This window comes from Globicephala melas, chromosome 7, assembly GCF_963455315.2.
Source record: "Globicephala melas chromosome 7, mGloMel1.2, whole genome shotgun sequence".
NCBI lineage: Eukaryota > Metazoa > Chordata > Mammalia > Artiodactyla > Delphinidae > Globicephala > Globicephala melas.
In genome coordinates this window covers 9,826,345-9,846,885 of record NC_083320.1, presented here as the reverse complement: position 1 = coordinate 9,846,885, position 20,541 = coordinate 9,826,345, and the positions used below count along the sequence as shown (strand labels likewise).

At 42.8% G+C, this 20,541-nt stretch overlaps 1 protein-coding gene across 2 annotated transcripts in view; it reads right to left on the bottom strand.

Annotated features, from left to right (window-relative positions):
- Nucleotides 1-12,509: 12,509 nt before the first annotated feature.
- The window catches only part of DNER (delta/notch like EGF repeat containing), a 326,508-nt gene continuing 318,476 nt past the window's right edge, over nucleotides 12,510-20,541 (bottom strand). For both annotated transcript variants that reach the window (XM_030882206.2, XM_060301752.1), the window contains exons 12-13: nucleotides 19,943-20,189; nucleotides 12,510-13,507 (exon numbers count right to left, since the gene is read on the bottom strand). In XM_030882206.2, coding sequence (XP_030738066.1) covers nucleotides 13,396-13,507; nucleotides 19,943-20,189 — 359 coding nt within the window. In that variant the 3' untranslated portion in view covers nucleotides 12,510-13,395. The remainder of the gene's footprint in view (nucleotides 13,508-19,942; nucleotides 20,190-20,541) is intronic.

Sequence of the window (20,541 nt, the reverse complement as noted above, 5' to 3'; positions counted from 1 at the left end):
CAAGTTCTTAGCTGAAGCACTCACTGGTGAGTTGTCTGTAAGTTGAGCTGTGCTAACATGTCCATGTGGCAAACAAACAGTTATATAAAGCAGCCTCTCCTGAAGCCAATTCCTGATCTCAACATACCAGCTGTTGTCTTCTGCAGGCACAGCTGACCTCAGGATGGCCAATGGAGACAAGGGCCCATTAGGAGTAATAATGAGTTACCATGTATGGAATGTGTCCAACGTGCCAGGAGAAGGGCTGCTCATCCTTCCAGCTACACGAACCCATCTTTTGCTTCTTCTTAGCACTTGTTTCCCCTGACCTTGGGAAAGTCATCTTCCGGTCCTCCCGGCCGGGTCTCACGTGGCTCACCTATAGAGTAAGGGTTGAGCGGAGTAATTTCCAAACACCCTTCACCTCTCAACCACAGGAAGCCTGAGTCGCTAGGCAGAGCTTGGCTCTCTCTCTGAAAGTGCCTTCGTATCTATTGCCTGTCTCACATGGCCCAAAGCCATCGGCCGATTGAGAAGACAACAGCAAAGACCCTACGTCCACCCGCTCCAGGGGAAGCCTCCATCTCAAGCACAAAACTCAGAGCCAACTCCTCTCCTTTGTCTTCTGAACCGAGATTCAAAAGGGAGCTTCCCTGCACCCACTACTGTTAAAAGATACGGACACAGCATCCTTGGTGAAGCTCATGATACTCAGGATAGTGAGCAATTCCTGGCCCACATGCTGCCATGGCGCTTCTCTCCTCCCCTCACAAAGCAAACTAGAAAAGCTATTAGGGAAGGGCTAACTGGCATGCAACAGGCAGTTAATAAATACTTGCTGAATTCAGGACATAATGAAGGTCTAATGAATTAGTGACGGGTGGGTAGGTGAGTGGGTAGAGGGAGGGAGGGAGAGATGGATGGAAGGATGGATGGAAGGATAGATAGATGGTGATTATGAATAGGAGCTCTGGTTCCATGTCTTAAAAACGGTGGGACTTTCAGAAAGCTATTTAAACTCTCTAGGACTTAGTTTCTGCACCTTAAAATGGCAGTAATAAAAGCTCCTGTCTCGTTGGATTCTTGTGAGGGTTAAAAGTGATAATCTGCATAAACTGATCAGCACTTTGGCCAGCTATTTTTACTGGAATATTGAGTGCAAGTCATTATATTACAAAGGAAATCTCGAATCACTCTAAATCAGGAAAAAAGAAGACATTGAATACTTTAGAGTTAGTGGCATTTTGTTGCCTCCACACCCCTAGACCAATCATGAGACACCAGTGGGTTAGGAGTGGGTGTTTGAGAACACTACCTGTACAACACGGGATGGGTGCTCGGAGAACATCTGTAACACGAATGGATGGAACGAACTGAATGAGTGAGAGAATGAATGGACAGATGAGGAAATGAAAAGGAATGGGAGGTTGTCTAGTTCAGTAGTTCTCAACCAGGGATGATTTTGTCCTCTGGGGTATTTGACTATACCTGGAGACATTTTTGGTTGTCACAACCAGAAGATGCTCCTGGCACCTAGTGGGTAGAGGTCAGAGACACTGCTAAACATCCTACAACACACAGGGCAGCCCACAAAAAAGAATAATCCAGACCAAAATATAATTAGCACAGAATTCAAGAAACCCTAGTCTACGTCATTGGTTTGGAAATGCTGCTCCGCCGTAGAATGTCTGTGTGTGGGTCTTTGTGTGTGTGTGTGTGTAAGCGTGCATGTGTGTGTGTGTTTTGAGTAGTATGTCTAAAACTCAGTTTGATCTAAGGACCACTTTGATGTTTATTATACCCTTTCTGTCCTTAAGGGATGTACATCCACCTCACTGCAAGAAAGATCACGCGATAATGAGTTAAACTACAAGTCCCCATGGAAGTCACATTTCTGAACGACTGCAAGAGTCATTTGGCTCCAATATAAGGAAACCACAATATCAGAATTTCAAATTAAGGGGGCTTTTGACTTGGGAAAGTAGGAAATCGCCTTATTAAAAGATAATTTGGCCATGGAGTATTTTCCACATGGGCTAGTTTAATAATAAAAGGATTTCGATTTTGTGGATATCCTCTTTAGCAATTTGGAGATTTTCACATAAGCCAACAGAAAGATAACAACAATTGGTTTTCTGTTGGTCTGGGACTGTGTCTGTGGGTTAACTTTTAATCTGTGGATGAGAAAACTGTAATAACTAGCATGGAAACTTATCCAAGCAAAACCTACATTACAAAATCATGGAGCTGCTGATGCAATCCAGGAAACAAGGCTGATGACGCACTAATTGAATCTCATTTCTGCTAGAACGCCCGCAGCACAGTCATCCTCCCCCACCAACACGTGACCTTCGCTTTCTTCCAGTCCTGGCACAAAACCACCCTACCCTCCACCCCAGAAGTCTTCTGGTCTCTGCCCACCTCTCCATCTTCAATTCACCCACTCTCCTTCTTGCATTATTTTTTTAGCGACCTTATTGTTTTTAAAAATTTATCGACTTTAAAAAATTTATGTATCATAAAATGCACAGATCTTAAGTGTATATAGTCTGATGACCTTTGACAAATGTATACTCTCTTGCTATCACTTAAATCAAGATGTAGACTAGTTCTGTATCCCAGAAATGCCCTTCTGGCCCCTTTCCAGTCAATCCCCTCATCCTCTGTGCCCAGAGGCAGCTGCTGCTCAGATTTCTAGCACCATACATTGGTCTTGCCTGATCTGGAATCTCACATAAACAGAACCATGAATTATGTCCTCTGCTGTGTCTGGCTCTTTGGCTCAACATTTATGCCTACAAGATTCTGATGTATTGCTACATATTTAAGTAGTTCTTTCCTTTTTATTGTTCAGTGGTATTCTATTGTATTGGAGACTATCGTGAGGAAAGTTGGTATAAACATTCTTCCACAAGACTTTTTTCAGCTCGTGCTTTTGCTGTTCTTGAGCGTTTACCCAGGAGTAAAATCACTGGGTCATAGAGCAATGCTTGCTTCTCCTGACCTTGCATGTTGATGCTCTAGCCTGACAGGTTTTTTTTAGTTCTTCAGAAGTACCTACTTTCATTCATTAGACTTCACATATCTTCCCTTCACCTGGGTAATTCTTAACCATCCTCCAGATCCTGATTTAGATGTTACATATCAAAGAGCCTTCCCTGACTTCTACAGAAATTTACCAGGTTCTCCCCACTAGGAGCTCCCATAACATCCTGGTATTGGAACCTGATGAAATGATGTATTTCAAATCTCTGTCTTCCTTCTGGCCCTTAACATCCATGGAGCAGGCATATAGCTGAAGAAAATTCTAATTCAAAAAGATACACGCACTCTAGTGTTCACTGCAGCATTATTTACAATAGCCAATACAGGGAAGCAACCTAAATGTCCATCAAGGGATGAATGGATAAAGAAGACATGATATATTTATACAATGGAATATTACTCAGCCATAAAAAAGAATGAAATAATGCTATTTGCAGCAATATGGATGGACCCAGAGATTATCATACTAAGTGAAGGAAGTCAGACAGAGAAAGACAAATATATGATATTGCTTATATGTGGAATCTAAAAAAATGACACAAGTGGACTTATACACAAAACAGAAATAGACCCACAAACAAACAAACAAAAAAACTTATGGTTACCAAGGGGGAAAGGGGTGGGGAGGGATAAATCAGGACTCTGGGATTAACATATACACACTGCTGTATCTATAACAGATAACCAGCAGGGACCTACTGTATAGCACAGGGAAATATACTCAGTATTTTGTAATAACCTATAAGGGAAAAGAATCTGAAAAAAAAGAGATGGATATGAATGTATAACTGAATCACTTTGCTGTACACCTGAAACTAACACAACATTGCAAATCAACTCTACTTCAATAAAAAAAATCCATGGGGCAAGTATTATGTCTCTGTGGTATACAGCTAATAATTACATCTGACTCACTTAGTTCCCAGCACCAGCCTCATACGTGCTCATACATTAACACCTCTTGGATAGATGAGTGGATCAAAGGATGGGGAGATGAAGAGTACTGGAGATGGATTAAGCTAGACAGACTGCCTTCTATAGGGTTCTTACGGGTCTTCCTATCTTCTCAGAGACCACTGTGGTGGGGGGTAGTGAGCACATGGGGCCAAAGGGGCTGGGGACCAGGGCCCCTCAACCAAGTTCAATCAGATCATCTTGCTTATTTTAATCTGATTTATATATCACACTTCCAAGTAATATTTCATTGGAAGACAAGAATACCTTTTTAAAAAGTAGCTTTTAAAATCACTGATCTAGTCATGGGCTCCCAACACAAACATCCCCAGGGGCCAGGAAATAATGTAACTAAGTCAAATAGGCAGGTTTTTTTGTATATCAAACACTACAAATAGCCTTCACTCCCACAAGAAACTATGCTCTCATTTTCCTCGAACACACAGCCCACTTAATGTAATAGACAGTTACTTACTTTGAAGGCATAGCTACAGAAAAATGTTTATCCACAAAAAGAAAATAAAGAAAAAACGAAACAAACATAGCTGGACAAATAAGATTGTAAATGGTAACTTTCATTCATTTTTAGTACCAGGGAGACAATAGACAGTGGTGGGGATTGTGTGCATATATCTTAAAGGGGCAGCTTCACTTCAGTTTCAGTCACTTGCTGCCTTGTGGTAATATGTGTGTGTGTGTGTGTATGTGTGTGTGTGTGTGTGTGTGTGTGTGTGAGAGAGAGAGAGAGAGAGAGAGAGAGAGAGATGGAGTCAGACTCTCATTATTTTTAAATTTTGGTTTACACACACAGTATAGGATAAACAAAAACATATCTGTGGATCAAATAACAGGTATGAAAGTCAAGCCATAACCTCTGAAACTGGTCCAACTTCTCAATATCAAAAATGACAAAGCACAGTCCTGGAGAGGTGAAATGACTCGCCCAGTTCTATCAGCTTGTTAGAGAAACACGTAAGATAAGGATCCAGGTTTGTAAACTCTCGGTCTAACGCTTCTTCATCTTTCCCACTCACTCTGGTCACTCCCTTGTCTATATGTTGATGTTGAGGACATTTCTGGTGGCCTCCTAGTATCATTCGTACCTTCCCCCATTGTAATGGCACAAAATGTTCAGGTGCTTCTCCCATTCCACCACTCACTGTATATTCCATGTGTTCACGGGTGTGATGACGACTTTCCCAGCTCCGTGATAATCCCATACCCTTCAACAGTGATTGGTTCAGGAATCAGGTGAGTGTATACACTTAGCCGGCCACGAGGAACGATTCCAAAGTGTGCATGAGATCCAATTTGGGCTGATGAGAGCTGAGTGATGTTTGGGAGATTCTGTGGAAGAAGTCCCCTCACTCCTAAGAGGGAGCCTCTGAGTCAACCTCCAGTTCCTCCTCTAGATGTCCTGGCATTCATTCACTTCTTAAGCAGCCATTATGTGTCAAGCACTGTTCTAGACATTGTCAATATAGAACATGGATTTCAAATCATAGCAGGAAAAAACAGAAAATAAAGAACTGAAAAAGTAACTCAGTGTCATTCCAGATGGTGTCAAGTATGATGGAAAATATACAACATAAAAAGAAACAGAGTAGAGATGGGGTGAGTGGGTACACACTTATATAGGGCACGCAGAGTATGTTAAGACAGAAACTATTAGAGCCATTCTGCCATCATGAGAGAAGCAGTCTGGTGATGAAGTCATTACACAGAGGGGGACAAGACCAAAGGAACTGCAAAGAAATACAGCCAGAACACCTAGATCAAGCTGATCCTGAAGCTCGCATTGCTTCCAGACTAGCAGGTACAAGATTCCCCTATGGTTTAAGTGTGTGTGTGTGTGTGTGTGTAAATATATACATCACATATTCTTTATACATTCACCTGTTGATGGACACTCAGTTTGCTTCTATATCTTGGCAATTGTAAATAATGCTGCAGTGAACACTAGGGTGAACGTATCTTTTCGATCAGTGCCCCCATACTGTTTTCCATGGTGTCAGCCCCAATTCACATTCCCACCAACAGCAAACAAGAGGGTTCCCTTTTCTCCACAACCTTGCCAACATTTGTTACGTGTGGTCTTTTTGATGATGGCCATTCTGACAGGTATGAGGTGATATCTCACTGTGGTCCTGATTTGCATTTCCCTCATGACTAGCCATGTTGAGCATCTTCTCATGTGCCTATTGGCCATTTGTATCTCTTCTTCGGAAAGGAGACCACAGCACCTTAATTATTCCCCCATGGACAGTCTTCCATCCCTCTTTAACCCATTCTGCATTTTGCCATTCAATCAATTCAAACACTTTATAAAGATTTACTGAAGGTCTGGCGGCACACCAGGCAGTGGGTGGTAAAGCTGAATAAGACAGAGCCATTGCCCTGAAAGAGTTCACCATCTCCAGTGAGGATGGGGACACACACGTTTACCACACAGGCTCACATACAGGCCTACAATATGCGAGCACGTGCTGGATAAGTATGTTACTTCACTTACACCTCAGAAAGCTGCTCTGAAGCTGAGGTCAGCAAACTTTATCTGCAAAAGTCCAGATAGTAAGTATTTCAAGCTTTGCTGTTCAAGATGTAAAACCAAGCATACTGTGTAGATACTTGTATTATATAACAAGAGAGGAAGCAAAGCTGCACAAATTTGTTATGGATTCAAGTCAAAATAGAATAAAAATTGAGTACAACTTTTTTGTGTAATACAAGTCTACTAAAGAGAACAATGAAATCTTTTTGGAGGAGGAGGCATTTTGCTTAATTGGGGTTCAAAATTAGTGTTTGCTGTCGTCCAATCAACTTCAAATGGTCACCTGTAAAAACCACTCTCCAAGGAACAGACTCTTTGGAGAAGTAGCTGATTCCAGGGCTGAGGCAGGACTTATATAAGATAAGCCTAAAGCATCTTGTCATGCCAGAAAACAAGGAAATACTAACATATACACACAGTTACGGGGAATATCAAAGGGACACAGGAGCCGACTGGAAGAGCTCTCAATGGCCAAAGACAACAATGTGAGCGACGAAATAATTAAAGTAGTATTAGATTATGCCCCAAAGTATATAATAAATATCCACGAGGCCACACTGGTATAAATAACTTATTGAATAAATAAATAAATGAGACAGCAGTAGACACGTCCGTACAGAAACATTCTAACTAATTTCTGTAACGACTCCCTGCTGGAGGACGTGCAGCGTAACTCCCAACTCCTTAAGTGTGCCTGCACATAGTGACCCAAAGGGCACAGGAGGGAGGAAGAAAAGAGTTCCCTGGCAGTGGAGAAGCCTAAGGAACACTATCTCAGCCGGTGATCAAGTCCACATCAGTGGTGCTAAGCCATGCGGAGAGTTCGCTACGATGTGATAAAAACGGCACTTTATCTCCATGGTCTTCATCTCCAGAACCTACAGCCCCAGTGTGATCATGAAAAGAAACATTAGAAAAATCCCTATAGAGGGTCAGTGTACGAAGTACTCGGCCAGGACCCCTCAAAACTGTCAAAGTCATCAAAAACAAGGAAGGTCTGAGGAATTGTCAGAGCCAAAAGTTGCCTCAGGAGACGGAGCGACTAAATACAATGCAGGAATCCTGGGACAGAAAAAGCACACCAGGTAAAAAAATAAGGAAATCTGAATTAAGTATGGACTTTAATAATAATATATATTAACAATGGTTTATGAGTTGCTAGAAACGTGCTATACTAATGTAGGAGGTTGATAATAAGGACAACTGGTGTGGGGTATGTGAAAACTCCCTGTAATATCTTCACAACTTTCCCATAAATCAAAACCTATTCTAAAATAAAGATCTCATTAAAACATACATACACACAGCCACTCTTAGCTGGAGCACAAGCTGTACAAAAACAAGCTTTGGGGCGCCCCTCGTGGCGCAGTGGTTGGGAGCCCGCCTGCCGATGCAGGGGACACGGGTTCGTGCCCCGGTCCGGGAAGATCCCACATGCCACGGAGCGGCTGGGCCCGTGAGCCATGGCCGCTGGGCCTGCGCGTCCGGAGCCTGTGCTCCGCAACGGGAGAGGCCACAGCACTGAGAGGCCCGCGTTCCGCAAAAACAAAAACAAAAACAAAAAGCAAGCTTTGGACATATTTGGCCTTTGGGCCATAGTATACCAACCCCTGCTCTAAATTAGCTACTTTCATTCCTATTTTGTAGTTGAAGACACTGAGGTTGACGAGTAATTCAAATCTTATCAGAGTTCATCGAACCCTGTTATGACCAATTTCAAAGTCTGTGCCCTTTCTATCTGTAGCATAAGAAGATGCTTCTTGCCCTGCTCAAAGCCATTCATGACTCTTCGTGGACTCTAGGAAAATTCTGCACTCTACAGGCTGGTCATCCAGGCTGTCCACACCGGGACGCTCACTGACCTTCCAAGGCCCCTCTCCTCTTTCTTTCCACAGCCCCTGACTCTGATCTCTCCAAAGTATGACTGGTAAAACAATTCATCCAGTATTGCCTTATGACTCATTGTGTTATGAGCACATACACAACACAATTTCAAAAGCAGTTACATTGCTTTTGGCTGCAAGGACTAGAGTTCCCAATTTTAAATGGTTTAAACTGTCCATTAGAACATTCTGTGATGATGAACATAATCACTGATGGGGCCGTCCTACATGGCAGACTCAGTGCATGTGGCCACTGAGCGCTTGCAACGCGGCTAGTGCAAGTGAGGAGCTGAAGTTTTTATTTTACTTAACTCTAATCAAAGTTTAAATTTAATGAACCATATATGGCTAGTGGCGCTGACCACCACAGAAATGCAATGCAAATCAAAACTACAATGAGATAGCACCTCACAACTCTTAGGATATCTAGTATCAAAAAGACAAGAATAAAAAATGCTGGCAAAGAAATCCTTATACAAGGGAACCCTTGTACACTGTTGGTGGGAATGTAAACTGATACAACCACCGTGGAAAACAGTATGGAGCTTCCTCAAGAAATGAGAAGTAGAACTACCACGTGATCCAGCAATCCCACTTCTGGGTATATTTCCAAAGGAAACAAAATCACTATCTCGAAAAGATTATCTGTACTCCCATGTTCATTGCAGCATAATTCACGATAGCCAAGTTATGGAAACAACCTAAGTGTCCATCAATAGATGAACAAATACAGAAGATGTGGAATATTATTGTCTAAAATAGAAGAAAATCCTGTCATTTGCAAAAACATGGATGGGTCTGGAGGGGATTATCTTAAGTGGAACAAGCCAGACAGAGAAAAACAAATGCCTCATGGTATTACTTATATGTGGACTCTTACAAAAATTCAAACTCAAAGAAACAGAGAGTAGAAAATTGGTTGCCATGGGCTGGTGGGTGGGGAGATGGGGTGGGAACGGAGAGAGGCTGGTAAAAGGCTGAACAAACTTTCAGCCACAAGATGAATAAGGTCTGAGGATCTAATGTATGACATGGTGACTATGGTTGATAAAACTGCATTGTATAATTGACATTTGCTAAGAGTAGAACTTAAATGTTCTCACACACACAGAGAAAAAAGGTAAATAGGGATGTGTTAATTAGCTTGACGCAGGGAATCCTTTCACATCGTACACGTGTATCAAATCATCACATTGGACACTAAATACCTTGCAACTGTATTTGTCAATTACACCTCAATAACACTGGGAAAAAAATAAAGTACTATTTTAACCACCCCCCCAATAAAAAGCTCAATTTCATCACCAAGCACCAGCTCTCTCCCTTCTCCTCTGACATCCTCAGAATTGCACAGCAGCCCCCACGGACGAGGGAGGTGTGCAGTCATTTCAAGCCTCTGGTCCTTACGTTAAAGCACACAAAAGCAAGAGTAATGGGCAACAAGAAGTCTGTACTCTGTCTTCTCTCTCTTATCAGGGAGGAAAGTCGTTTTAGGAAGTCCAAGGAGATTTCCTGGAAGGTCCCACTGAACAACACTGAGCCACACGCTCACCCTAAAAGCAAAGGAAGCTGGGGGAGCAGATACCTGGTATTTCCACCCCACGGTGGGTTGAAAGAGGGGTAGAGAAATGGCAGTTGTGGGTGCATCCACAGTGTCTCCCAGGGTGATTGTGAGTGGTTACTTACAATTCTATAATTATTGAATGTACATCTTTCTTATGGTTTTTCTGTTTGCCCCAAGAAGTAAACTGTAAAGTCCTTTAACAGTAAAACTGTGACTTACTTATTTGCACCTGAAAAGGTTTTCAAGAGTTTTTTTTTTTTAAACTGACCAACAACATTGTGTGGAAAGAGAATCGATTCAGACTCCCAGCCACCCTTCAGTTCTTGGAGAAAATCACAGCCAGGCCAAATGGTTCAAAAAATTATAGTCCCATGAAATGAAGCAGCAGAATGCCATTAGAGTAGGGGCACAGCTGGTGATCCAAGGCCAGCCTGACGTTACTAAGTAGAGACCTGGGTACAAATGTCAAAGAAGCCGGCTCTTGGAAATTAAATTTAAACCACTTGGAAATGATTTATCTGTGTATGCCATTTCCTTGCAAGAATAAAGAGCTCTGAAAAAAAACCACAAAATGAGTTGGAGACACTGCTGGACCATTTCTAGGGGGCGAGGATCCCTGCTGTTACATACAGTTGCCCTGTCTTGTGAGAACCCTCACAGCAGAACAGGGCAAATTCCAGCTCTGCTAAGTTGCGAGACTATCACCTGTTCAACAAGTCCTGGGTGGTGGTTTACTCTTGCTTATTAAATGCTTTTTTCACAAAGACAGCAAAGTAACAACTTAAACAAGATGGCGGAGTGTCTGACACATTCGGGGCTGTACTCCAACCCTTCCCGTAACTCCTCCACCATCCTCACTGCATTGACTGCAGACCACAGATACTAAGCTTATTAACCTCCCTTGCGGTGTGGTCTGTATCTAAAATGAGAACAAAAGCAACAGCAGTAATAGCTAACCTGCTGAATGCTTAATGCATGCTGGAGGTGGGCTAAGTGATTAACATACATTCTGGTATTTAATTCTCACAATGACCCTCCAAGGGAGGTCCTATCCTTATCCCCATTTTCCAAATGACTGAAGTGTAGGCTCAGAGAGTTCCATGTCCAAAGCTGTTAGCAAGTAAACGGTTGAAGCAAGATTCCGATCCACTCTGCTACAAACAAGCGGCTGGATGGCAATGTTTACCTTTCCTTCACGGGGTTCTTCAAAGTATAATTCTGTACTTGTGTGATTATCAGATGAAGGTCTGGTTCAAAACAAGCTGTGAACCCCAGAACGAGAATCTTTCTGTGAGGTCCTCGTTGCTCACCATCTGCCTAACACAGCACAAGTGCCCAGTGAGAGGTGTTATTACGAACGTCCAAATGAATAAGCGAAGGTCTTTAAATGGGTTTGGGGTTTGCCTCAGACTGTCAGAAGGCAGATGAGTCAGCTCTCAACCTGAATGAGTGGGTTCCATTAAACTGCTTTAAAAAGACAAATTATAATCGATAAAAGACCAATAAAGGGGTATCACGTCTAATGAATTTAAAAATTTGGAAGACTGAAAATTATTTGAGAGGGTGTGATGGAAGCAGCTTCCAAATGAAGGTCCTGGCACGACTCACATTGCCCTTGGGACGTGGAGGAATCAACAGGAAGATGGAGTTTAACTTTCGCGGCTTCCAGGCGGTCTCTCGTGGAGGGAGGTCTCCGTGCACTGCACAGCCAAGTCTTCCTCCAGACGATGGAAGGCTCGCATGTGTTCCCACGGATGCTCCACCAGCCCCACTCATATTCTGTTCTTACTTCACTTCCTAACACTTAAACAAACTAAAAACATTACCATATTGCACCGTATCATTTAATAATCAGAGTGTGGCTGTATTGCTATGTTGCTTGTAGGATTGGCGACAGATGTTTTAAGGGAAGAGAAGGAAGGAAAAGCATCTTAAATACTTCTTTTTGCCTAAACCCCTCCCTTGCACCTGGTTTCAGGGCTTCTCTTGGTCTTACCAAATGTTCCCATGTGAAAACAAAGTAGGTTTTTTTAAAAAGACTCCGGGACTCAGGGGCAGCATTTGGATGCAAAATGGAATTGAATATAGGGGTGGCTGTAAGCTGCCTTCCAGTTTCTAAGGACCTAGGTGCTGTTTGCTAAGGCAATTTCATTTGGCCCCCAGAGGAGAACAACGTATATGTTCCTCGCAGCTGTAGGTTCTCTGCACATCACGTCTAGAAGTGTTTCTCAATTTCAACGCACCTCAATAGTTCTATGGGCTGCATTTCACTGGCAAATTCTGATGCAAGAGTTAAGATGCGAATTCTTGTTATTTCTTCCACCTTTCATGTTTACAAGACAGTATAGCTGGTTCCCTGACAATTGGGAAGCCAGGAGTGCTCCCAGGAGGCACAGGGAATGGCTCCAGCAGCCGCCAAAACGTACTCCTTGGAACATATAAAATGTAAAAGACGGTAGGATTGTTTGTTTGATAATCAGTATCAAACCCAAACGTTTTACATGATTAAAAAAAAAAGAGAGAGAGATGAGCATCCTTGACTTGGTAACATTTATTCAGTATTCTTTGAAATTAGCAAGAATCGGAAGAAGCACATATCAATCAAATACAGCCACAAAAATGTCCTGGATATAAATAAAGATGCACTATGAGAAATACTCACTACTGAAGGAACAGGTACGCCCTTACATTTACTACCCCTTAGCAAGGAACAACTATAAAGACCTTGACTTGTAAAGGAAAATACAGATTCAATTTGATCATAATTTGCCTCACTAGGCCCTGTCATCATGTATGTTTTCAAGGCCTAGCCTGACAAATGTTACGAAAATGACAAAAAGAAACTCAAGCGAATGTTTCCAGTTTCCGCAACGTTCAACAAAACAGTGCAGAAATAAGTTACTTACCCATGCACAGAGTAAGGCAAAGGCTAATTTCATAAGGGTTAGGAATAATAAATTTAACTAGTTTCTTTTTCACAGGACAAACACTTCAGACTTCTTTTTAAGTAATGGGTATACTGTATTATGGTTCATACTCTACATGTGTTTCCTAACTCTACTCAAAAAGCCAACACTCACATGTCAAAGACGAACTTGTCCTCGCTTAGACTTATTCTGTAACAACCGCAGAAAACAATCTGGGTTTCGTAATAATATCTACCGTGGAAAGTGCACACACTAGTTGAAGCATATAGTTTAGAGAGCTGAAAGTATGTTAAAATGTAGTCTAATGGATGTCGCAAATTCCGTTTTTAAAATATTTTTTTCAAACCAAAAGCTGCAGAAAATTAGTTCTTAAATATTCTACCGAGAACTCTTGAGCAGCGAACGTTTTAAATTTCTTAAGCTTTTCATTTTCTTAAAAATAGTTAAATGAATGTAGTAGCCCATCTTTTTGAAAAATAATCCCCCAAAAGATTACAAATCTTTTGTTTTAATCAGTGTGACCAACGGCTTGTCATCGGGGCTGTAATCCTCATAGGCGATGGGGGTCACATCATACATCGCAGGCCGGGATTTCTTTCCAAACCTGAAATCACAGGGAGGGAGGACTCTGGTTAGAGAACTGTTGGCTCTCAAGTCCTGTTAAAGGTAATTGGTGACAATAACTTATCTTCAAGGATCAAATGGAACTATAAAAGTACTCTCAAATATCCTATCTAGCTAGTACAGAAATTTAAGACTTCTTGATATTAACACTGAATGAGCATAAATATTAGCCTTTGGCGTGGGAGGGCAAAAATTGGATTTCACAGAACGTAGAGTCCAAATTAATAGCGAAGCTTGTCGGTTAAATCTTGGAAGAGCAGTCAGGCGTGACGGCCCTACAATAGGTTTCCAGAAAACATGTATCGATTTGTCTTCTTCTCAGACCCAGAGCGATTTGGAGAGGCAAGTTTATCTGACGTCCACTCTAGTGCCTGGAATGCAGAGTGGCAGGGTGGGCTTCTCTGCACTGTGCACAGCCTCTCCCCTGGGACTTGCAGGAGGGCTGTGAGGGCTCAGAGGCCACCTGAGGTCCCAGGACAGAGAAAGGCAGAGAGAGGAAATGACTTCAAATAATAAGGTGTTAGTCTACAATCTGTGTGGGCACCGCCCATCCCATGGCATCCGCCTATCACTCCCCAACGCCCATGTACACACAGGCCATCCTTTCTTCTCTGAGCACAAAGCCATTGTCCCAACAGGCTTGTATATATCAAAAAACCCCTTGACAGCAGGACTGAAGCGCAGAAGCCAGGAGCATCAAAATCCAATCTCAGGACTTCCCGCCAAACCAATGTTAAAACGGCGATTCTTCAAATAAAGCCAATTCAAATTCTGGGTGGTCTCTTCCCTTTCAAGACCTCACCTTCCCTAAAGGCCCCTGGAGGGCAATACGATTTAAACAATCTTCCCCACTAGCCCGCCACTCCTCCTCCCTTTTATAAACAACATCTTTTAACTGTTTCAAGTCCAATGGAGCCTATTAAAAAAGAAATTTTAAAAGAATCTCAAATTTTGAAAGGATTGCCAGGATGGGCCCCCAAGGACTTCTCCGGGCTTATTTCCCATGGCTTTAATCCCATCTCCCCACCTTTCTATCTCTTCTTTTTATATCTTGGAAAGTCTGTCTTCTCACATACAGAGATGAGAAGTAGAATCAAGTGGGAAGTGAGAAAACGTTGCCTTCTTCATATGATCTCTTATTTTTAAACATTCATCAATCTTGTATTCCGATTCACTCAAGATTTATTGGCCTTCCGGAGTTGCAAAGGCACAAATCATGCCAGATAGGCACCCAGCAAAGTGCAAAGATAAAGAGTTAAAGCATTCTGCCACCGAGAAGCCACAGCTCCTGAGGCACTATTAAAAAGTCTTCAATGAAATTATGTCTAACATGTTAGCCTCACCGAAGGTCCGGAGTTGTGTGCGCGTAAATGTGGATTGGACTCCAGCCTGAGGTCTGTGTATCTAAACTGATTGAGGTCTGCACAATCTGAGAAGAGGAAAAGGGCAACAGTATAAAAGCCAACGGGCTCTTAACACTTTCTCCCAAGTCTGAAGATTTCGGAGGTTACTTAAAGGAGCAAGCATTTTGACAACCTATTTCTCATAAAATAGCTAGATACACCGGCAACAATATACCACCAATAATATTAATTTAATTAATTTAAAAAAATCAGGAAATCCCAGTGTAAAGCTCTCTGTATCCAAACATGGTAACCACGGGAACTCCAATGGGAGTGTCGTCGCATCCCATGCAGCCTGTGAATCAATCGGTTAGCCAGCAGGAAAAAGCCAAGCAACGTAGTAAGTTGAATACAGGCTTACAATACCCATTTTATTTTTTATATGATTCCAGTTTGAAGAATAATCTGTTTCCTCCAAATCTAGAAAGTTAAATGCCTCCATGTTGTGCAATCCATCCACAAGCTGCAGTTCGAAGGGCCGTGACCTTACATTGCTGTCGTGCAGCTGGATACTGACAAGGCAGGTTGGAGGATGAGCGTTCCAGATCCACTGAGCACAACAAAGCAAGAGCTGAAGGCACTCAAGAGCTGCCACGTGTCCACCGTACACACACATAGTCAACTGAAGGACGACAAGCATTGCTTTGTGTCTGCATGGGAAACTCAGCCTGGATCGCAAAGCGTAACGCTGGTGCAAGGGTACCTGGTGAAAGTACGACTGACACCCCCAGCACAACTGGAGCTGGATTCCTTGCACTATGACCTAACCAGCTCCTGAGAAGCCTCCAAATTCCTGAGGTGAGACACAGAAATCCCCACCCAAAGTGCAGCATCTGCTATATGGAAGCTAAGATGTGAAATGAAGTAAGACTCTCCTTCCATCTCCCACACCTATCAGAGTAGCGATCTCAGAGTTAGTGCATTCATACTTAAATTTCCAACGCTAACAGCTTTTTATACTTCCTTAGTGTCTCAGAATTGGGTGGATGTTAAGGAATAAGCTAACACCTATAGAATTCCATTTTAAACTCTCAGGCACTAAACCAATGTCAGAGCTTGCCTATGTTACGGCAGGAGTTTTTATGCAACTGTTCTTTTTTTAAACAATGCACTGTTTTTCCTTACCCTAAAGGGACATCTTAATTGCTTAAAAAAAAAAAATTGGAAGCTAGAGAAAATTAAAATGTAGACCTTGGATTAGCAAACTATAGTCTGCAAGCTAGTAATAGCCTGTTGCTTGTTTTTTAAATAAAATTTTATTGGAACACAGTTTGTGCCCATTCATAACGCCTCTGGTGCTTTCACGCAACAAAGGCAGAGCTGGTCACAGAGACCCAGAGGCCATACGGCCCACAAAGTCTAAAATGTTTCACAGGCCACTGATGAAGACCATTGATAGGGGTCACCCACAGTCTCTCTGCAAAGGATTTAGCATCGTGTCTGGCTGTGTTAACCATCGTAGAAGCACTAACAGCAGTTGTGCAGCCGTGGTATCAATGTCACTGACAGCTCAAACGTCATAGTTGGTGACCAGTCTTGTGCGCCTTATTTTACTAAAGAAACAAAAGAAACTGAAACCAGTTATGAGGGAGGTCAAAGTATGTACATTCTTCTAGCTCATATTCCCCCGGAAGTCAACAGCTAAACAATACCTCCAGGAACGGCAGGTGGATGTGAGCTTTAAAAAGGCCCACATCGGGAGATGCTGTTTGAGAAAAAGCGACTCTGTCCCTTCCCAGCTCTCTTTTTGTTTGTTTGTTTTCTGTGATCGGGCACTTATAGCTGGTAGAGCAGTAAGCAAACAGCAAGCGAAGTGTGACCTCAGATGCAGAACTTACAGAGCTGTGGCTTCACTCCTGCCAGTCTGTCACAAAGTCTTTGCAGCCTGAGTGTAAGCAAAGCGGCTGCAGAACATAGGAAAGGAGGGGGCTCCCTTCTCAACCCAGCACCAGCACCAGCCGACTGCTGACGTCAGAATCACCAGACACTTCCCGGGTCACTAGGGAACGTCACAGATGACCCAGTCAGGATTCATCCTGTGCAGCTGCTCAGCTGCAGTCATTCTGATCCAATGTCACCTCCAGGCTAGTGGCAGGGAGACAGGCCATGAAATGCATGTTAGCTACAGGCTGATGCTCAAAACTAGGAAGAGGGGAATTGCAAAAAGGACTCAGTTTTTGTCAATGCCTTTCCAGGGTCTCCAGGAAAAGGGGCAAAAGGGCCAACCAGCCAGAGATCCAGCCAGGGCCTCTGGAGAACCATGCTGTAGAGGCCACAGGTCATAGCCGAATAAACTTTTAGACAGGAATGTCCTCAGATATTTGGGAAGGCACTGTATTAACATCAATGGTTTCATCTGCAGTCACTGGTGCATGCAGGAGCTCGCTGGTTAGGAATCCTGCAGTAAATATTTTTGATAAAAATCAGTACCGAATAAGAACCAGGTTTATAAATGCTTTCAAATTTATTCTTTCCTTCCAAGAGTATTCAGTTAAGTATCTTTTCAGCGGGCTATATAAGCAGGAAGCCCAGAAGAACCTATCTTAACTTCTTCCAGGGCTGAGATAAAATACTCTTCTTCCTCTTGAATGCAAAAGGACCTTAGTCAGAGATTCCTCCAGGGTAGGGGAGTGTGGAGGGAATCTGATTTCTTGGGTCTCCCAATACATCCCCGTATAGAGCTATGGAGTCTGCTCTTTCCTGGTGAACTAAGCCCCTTCAGGAAGACTTTTGAGAAACAAATGAATTTGTCTACTCTCCTCTTCTTTTTACATCCTCTACCTCTCATCCAATGTTTTCAAGATACTCCAAATACCCCTGCGGGCTGGTACCACTTACAAAGCTGGTGCCCTGGGATGAATCTACTTCTCAGGCAGGTCAAGACATCCTATACCAACCCCTCACCGAGAACATCCATTCATTTCAGACCTCAAATTATAGTGAGGTCTACCATGTGCCAGGACCCACTGGAGATACAGTAATAAAACTCACTGCTCTCTACTCAAGAGGAAAGAGTCAAATAAGCAATTAAGATGAGATTGCAGGGATTCACCTCAATGTTTCCTGGAAGCTGTGTTGCTGAGTTGTTGACTCTTAAACAAAGGCTCCCACAACGAGGCTCATCTGTAGGGCTTGACCTGGAAGAGGGTTAACTCTCTCTTCTCCCCCAAAGTTACAGAAGTAAGGCTAGTGCAGCTCCCATGAAGAAGCTTCCCTGGGCTTTGGGGCAGATGCTCTATATCTCCCAACTTCTCTCATCCACTGGCTCCTCTCCTTGGAAGCCAGGTTCTGGTTTTTGTTTCCCCTGGACTCACTCTAAGACCTGAGTCTTAGGTTTGCGGGTTTCCTTTGGAAGAAAACTAACTTTCTGAACCTCTGAGCGTCTATGCCACTCAAGCAGAACTTGGATCTGCTTGTGTCTTGAACAATATCAATCACGACGTCCCAACAAAGATGATGCAAGTAATAGTCCCTGGAGGCTCAATCTTAAGACATCAAGCTCAGTCCCCTTTTTGCTACAGCACACTCACTTTCTGAACTGTGTGCTTCAGATTGTTCTACCAACTGAAGGAAAAGATGATGCTTTTAATACACAATATCACGATTATCTTTTTAGTAAACACTCCTTGCAAAACTCAACAAAATTAGATGAACTGATTTTTTCCATGTTGTAATAGATTCGGAGAAGTAAATGTGGTGTTATCTGTTTATACAATCTTTAAATATTTGTAATTTAATTTGATTGTCATAACTCTTTAAGGAGGTAGTTCTCCCTTCCCACAGTTGAGGGAACTGTATTTGTGGAAGGTTAAATCATCGGTTTAAAATACAGTCAGGGACTTCCCTGGTGGCGCAGCGGTTAAGAATCCGCCTGCCAATGCAGGGGACACGGGTTCGAGCCCTGGTCCGGGAAGATCCCACATTCCACAGAGCAACTAAGCCCATGCGCCACAACTACTGAGCCTGCGCTCTAGAGCCTGCGAGCCACAACTATTGAGCCCATGTGCCACAACTACTGAAGCCCTTGCGCCTGGAGCCCGTGGTCCGCAACAAGAGAAGCCACCACAATGAGAAGCCCGTGCACCGCAACGAAGAGTAGCCCCTGCTTGCCGCAACTAGAGAAAGCCCACATGCAGCAACGAAGACCCAAAGCAGCCAAAAATAAATAAATCAATAATTTAATTAATTAATTAAAATAAAATACAGTCAGGTAATGGAGCAGTCAGGCTTAACGATGTCACTCCAACACCCAGACTCATGCTCTTTCTATGATACCACGCTAATTCCTGTCTCTACAGGAGCCTTTCCTCCAGGAGAGGACACTATTTTATACAATATGAACTCTAACAGCCGAATGACCATCATTTGACTTTCTTTAAATAAGCCGTTAAATCAAATGGGTAATTTATACTCACACTGACTGTTAGAAGAGCAACACAGCTAAACACATCCCCCCAAAAAATCATCAGAAAATGTTTCACAACTCCTAGACATTGTTGTCTAGGTAGTAATGTAGTGATAAAGAAGTGAACACGTATAAGAGACCATATCAAAAAGCCAATTATGATGACATGGAGAAACAGAGGGAGTTTGGGTTCTTGAAGGTATTGTTAAGTCATGAAATGAAGCAACTCTAGCAGTATTATATTTTAGACTTCTTATGGGAGATGCAGTCATTTCAGCATAATAAGGCATGAAACAAAAAATACATTGAGATCATAAACTATAAAAAAAAATGTTTCACACACAGTGATGAAGAGTCAGGTATGTATAACAGAGATAAACACAAAATGAATGAATGCATTCAATGAAAACAGAAAGCCAGCAGCAAAGTAAAGGGGTTTGCTTATGAAACAGCCTAATTGTCCCGTCCCCCAACACTACCTTGAACTTATGTTTTATTCTTTGAAACCCTCCTTGGGGATGTAAAGTCCTGTTCATAATATAACCCTGATACTGAGGATGCACATGTGAGAGCAGCACCTTCCTTCCGCCTCCTCCCGCCAACCCACCTGGCATGCCGGATGGAGGCGATGGCACTGCTGAACTCGCTGTCGATGCTGCGGCAGTTGTAGAACTCCTCATAGGCCGGCCTGGAAGAGCCCTGGTACTCGATGCGGCTGATGCGGCAAATCCCCACAATCAGGATGACGAGCATCAGGATGAAGGCGACACAGAGGGCGCCGATGATGATGTAGAGGGAGTGCCGGGGCATGTTGGTGAGGCTCTCCGCCATGTGCCCGGACTTCCACTGGATGTCTGAAGGCAGAAATAAGCAAACGGCTGCGGATGAGTTGTGGCCTTTTGAATGGGAAGGACTTTCTTGTCCTCACATCGGGAACCTAAAATATAAGGGCTGTCCAAGCTGGGAAGAATTGTTTTCTATGGATAATCCAGACCAAAGGCCTTACTGTATACGGACCTCTTACAAATCATTAAGAAAAAACAGGAACATGCCATAGAAAAGTGCACAAAGAATATAAAAATGAATTCACCGAGGAAATACAAGTAGAAACTTCTTCAGCTTCATAATTATTTTTAAAAATGCAATTCCTATATCAGTTCCCAAATATTATTTTTAAATTTTGATAACCACAGTTGACAGGGGTAC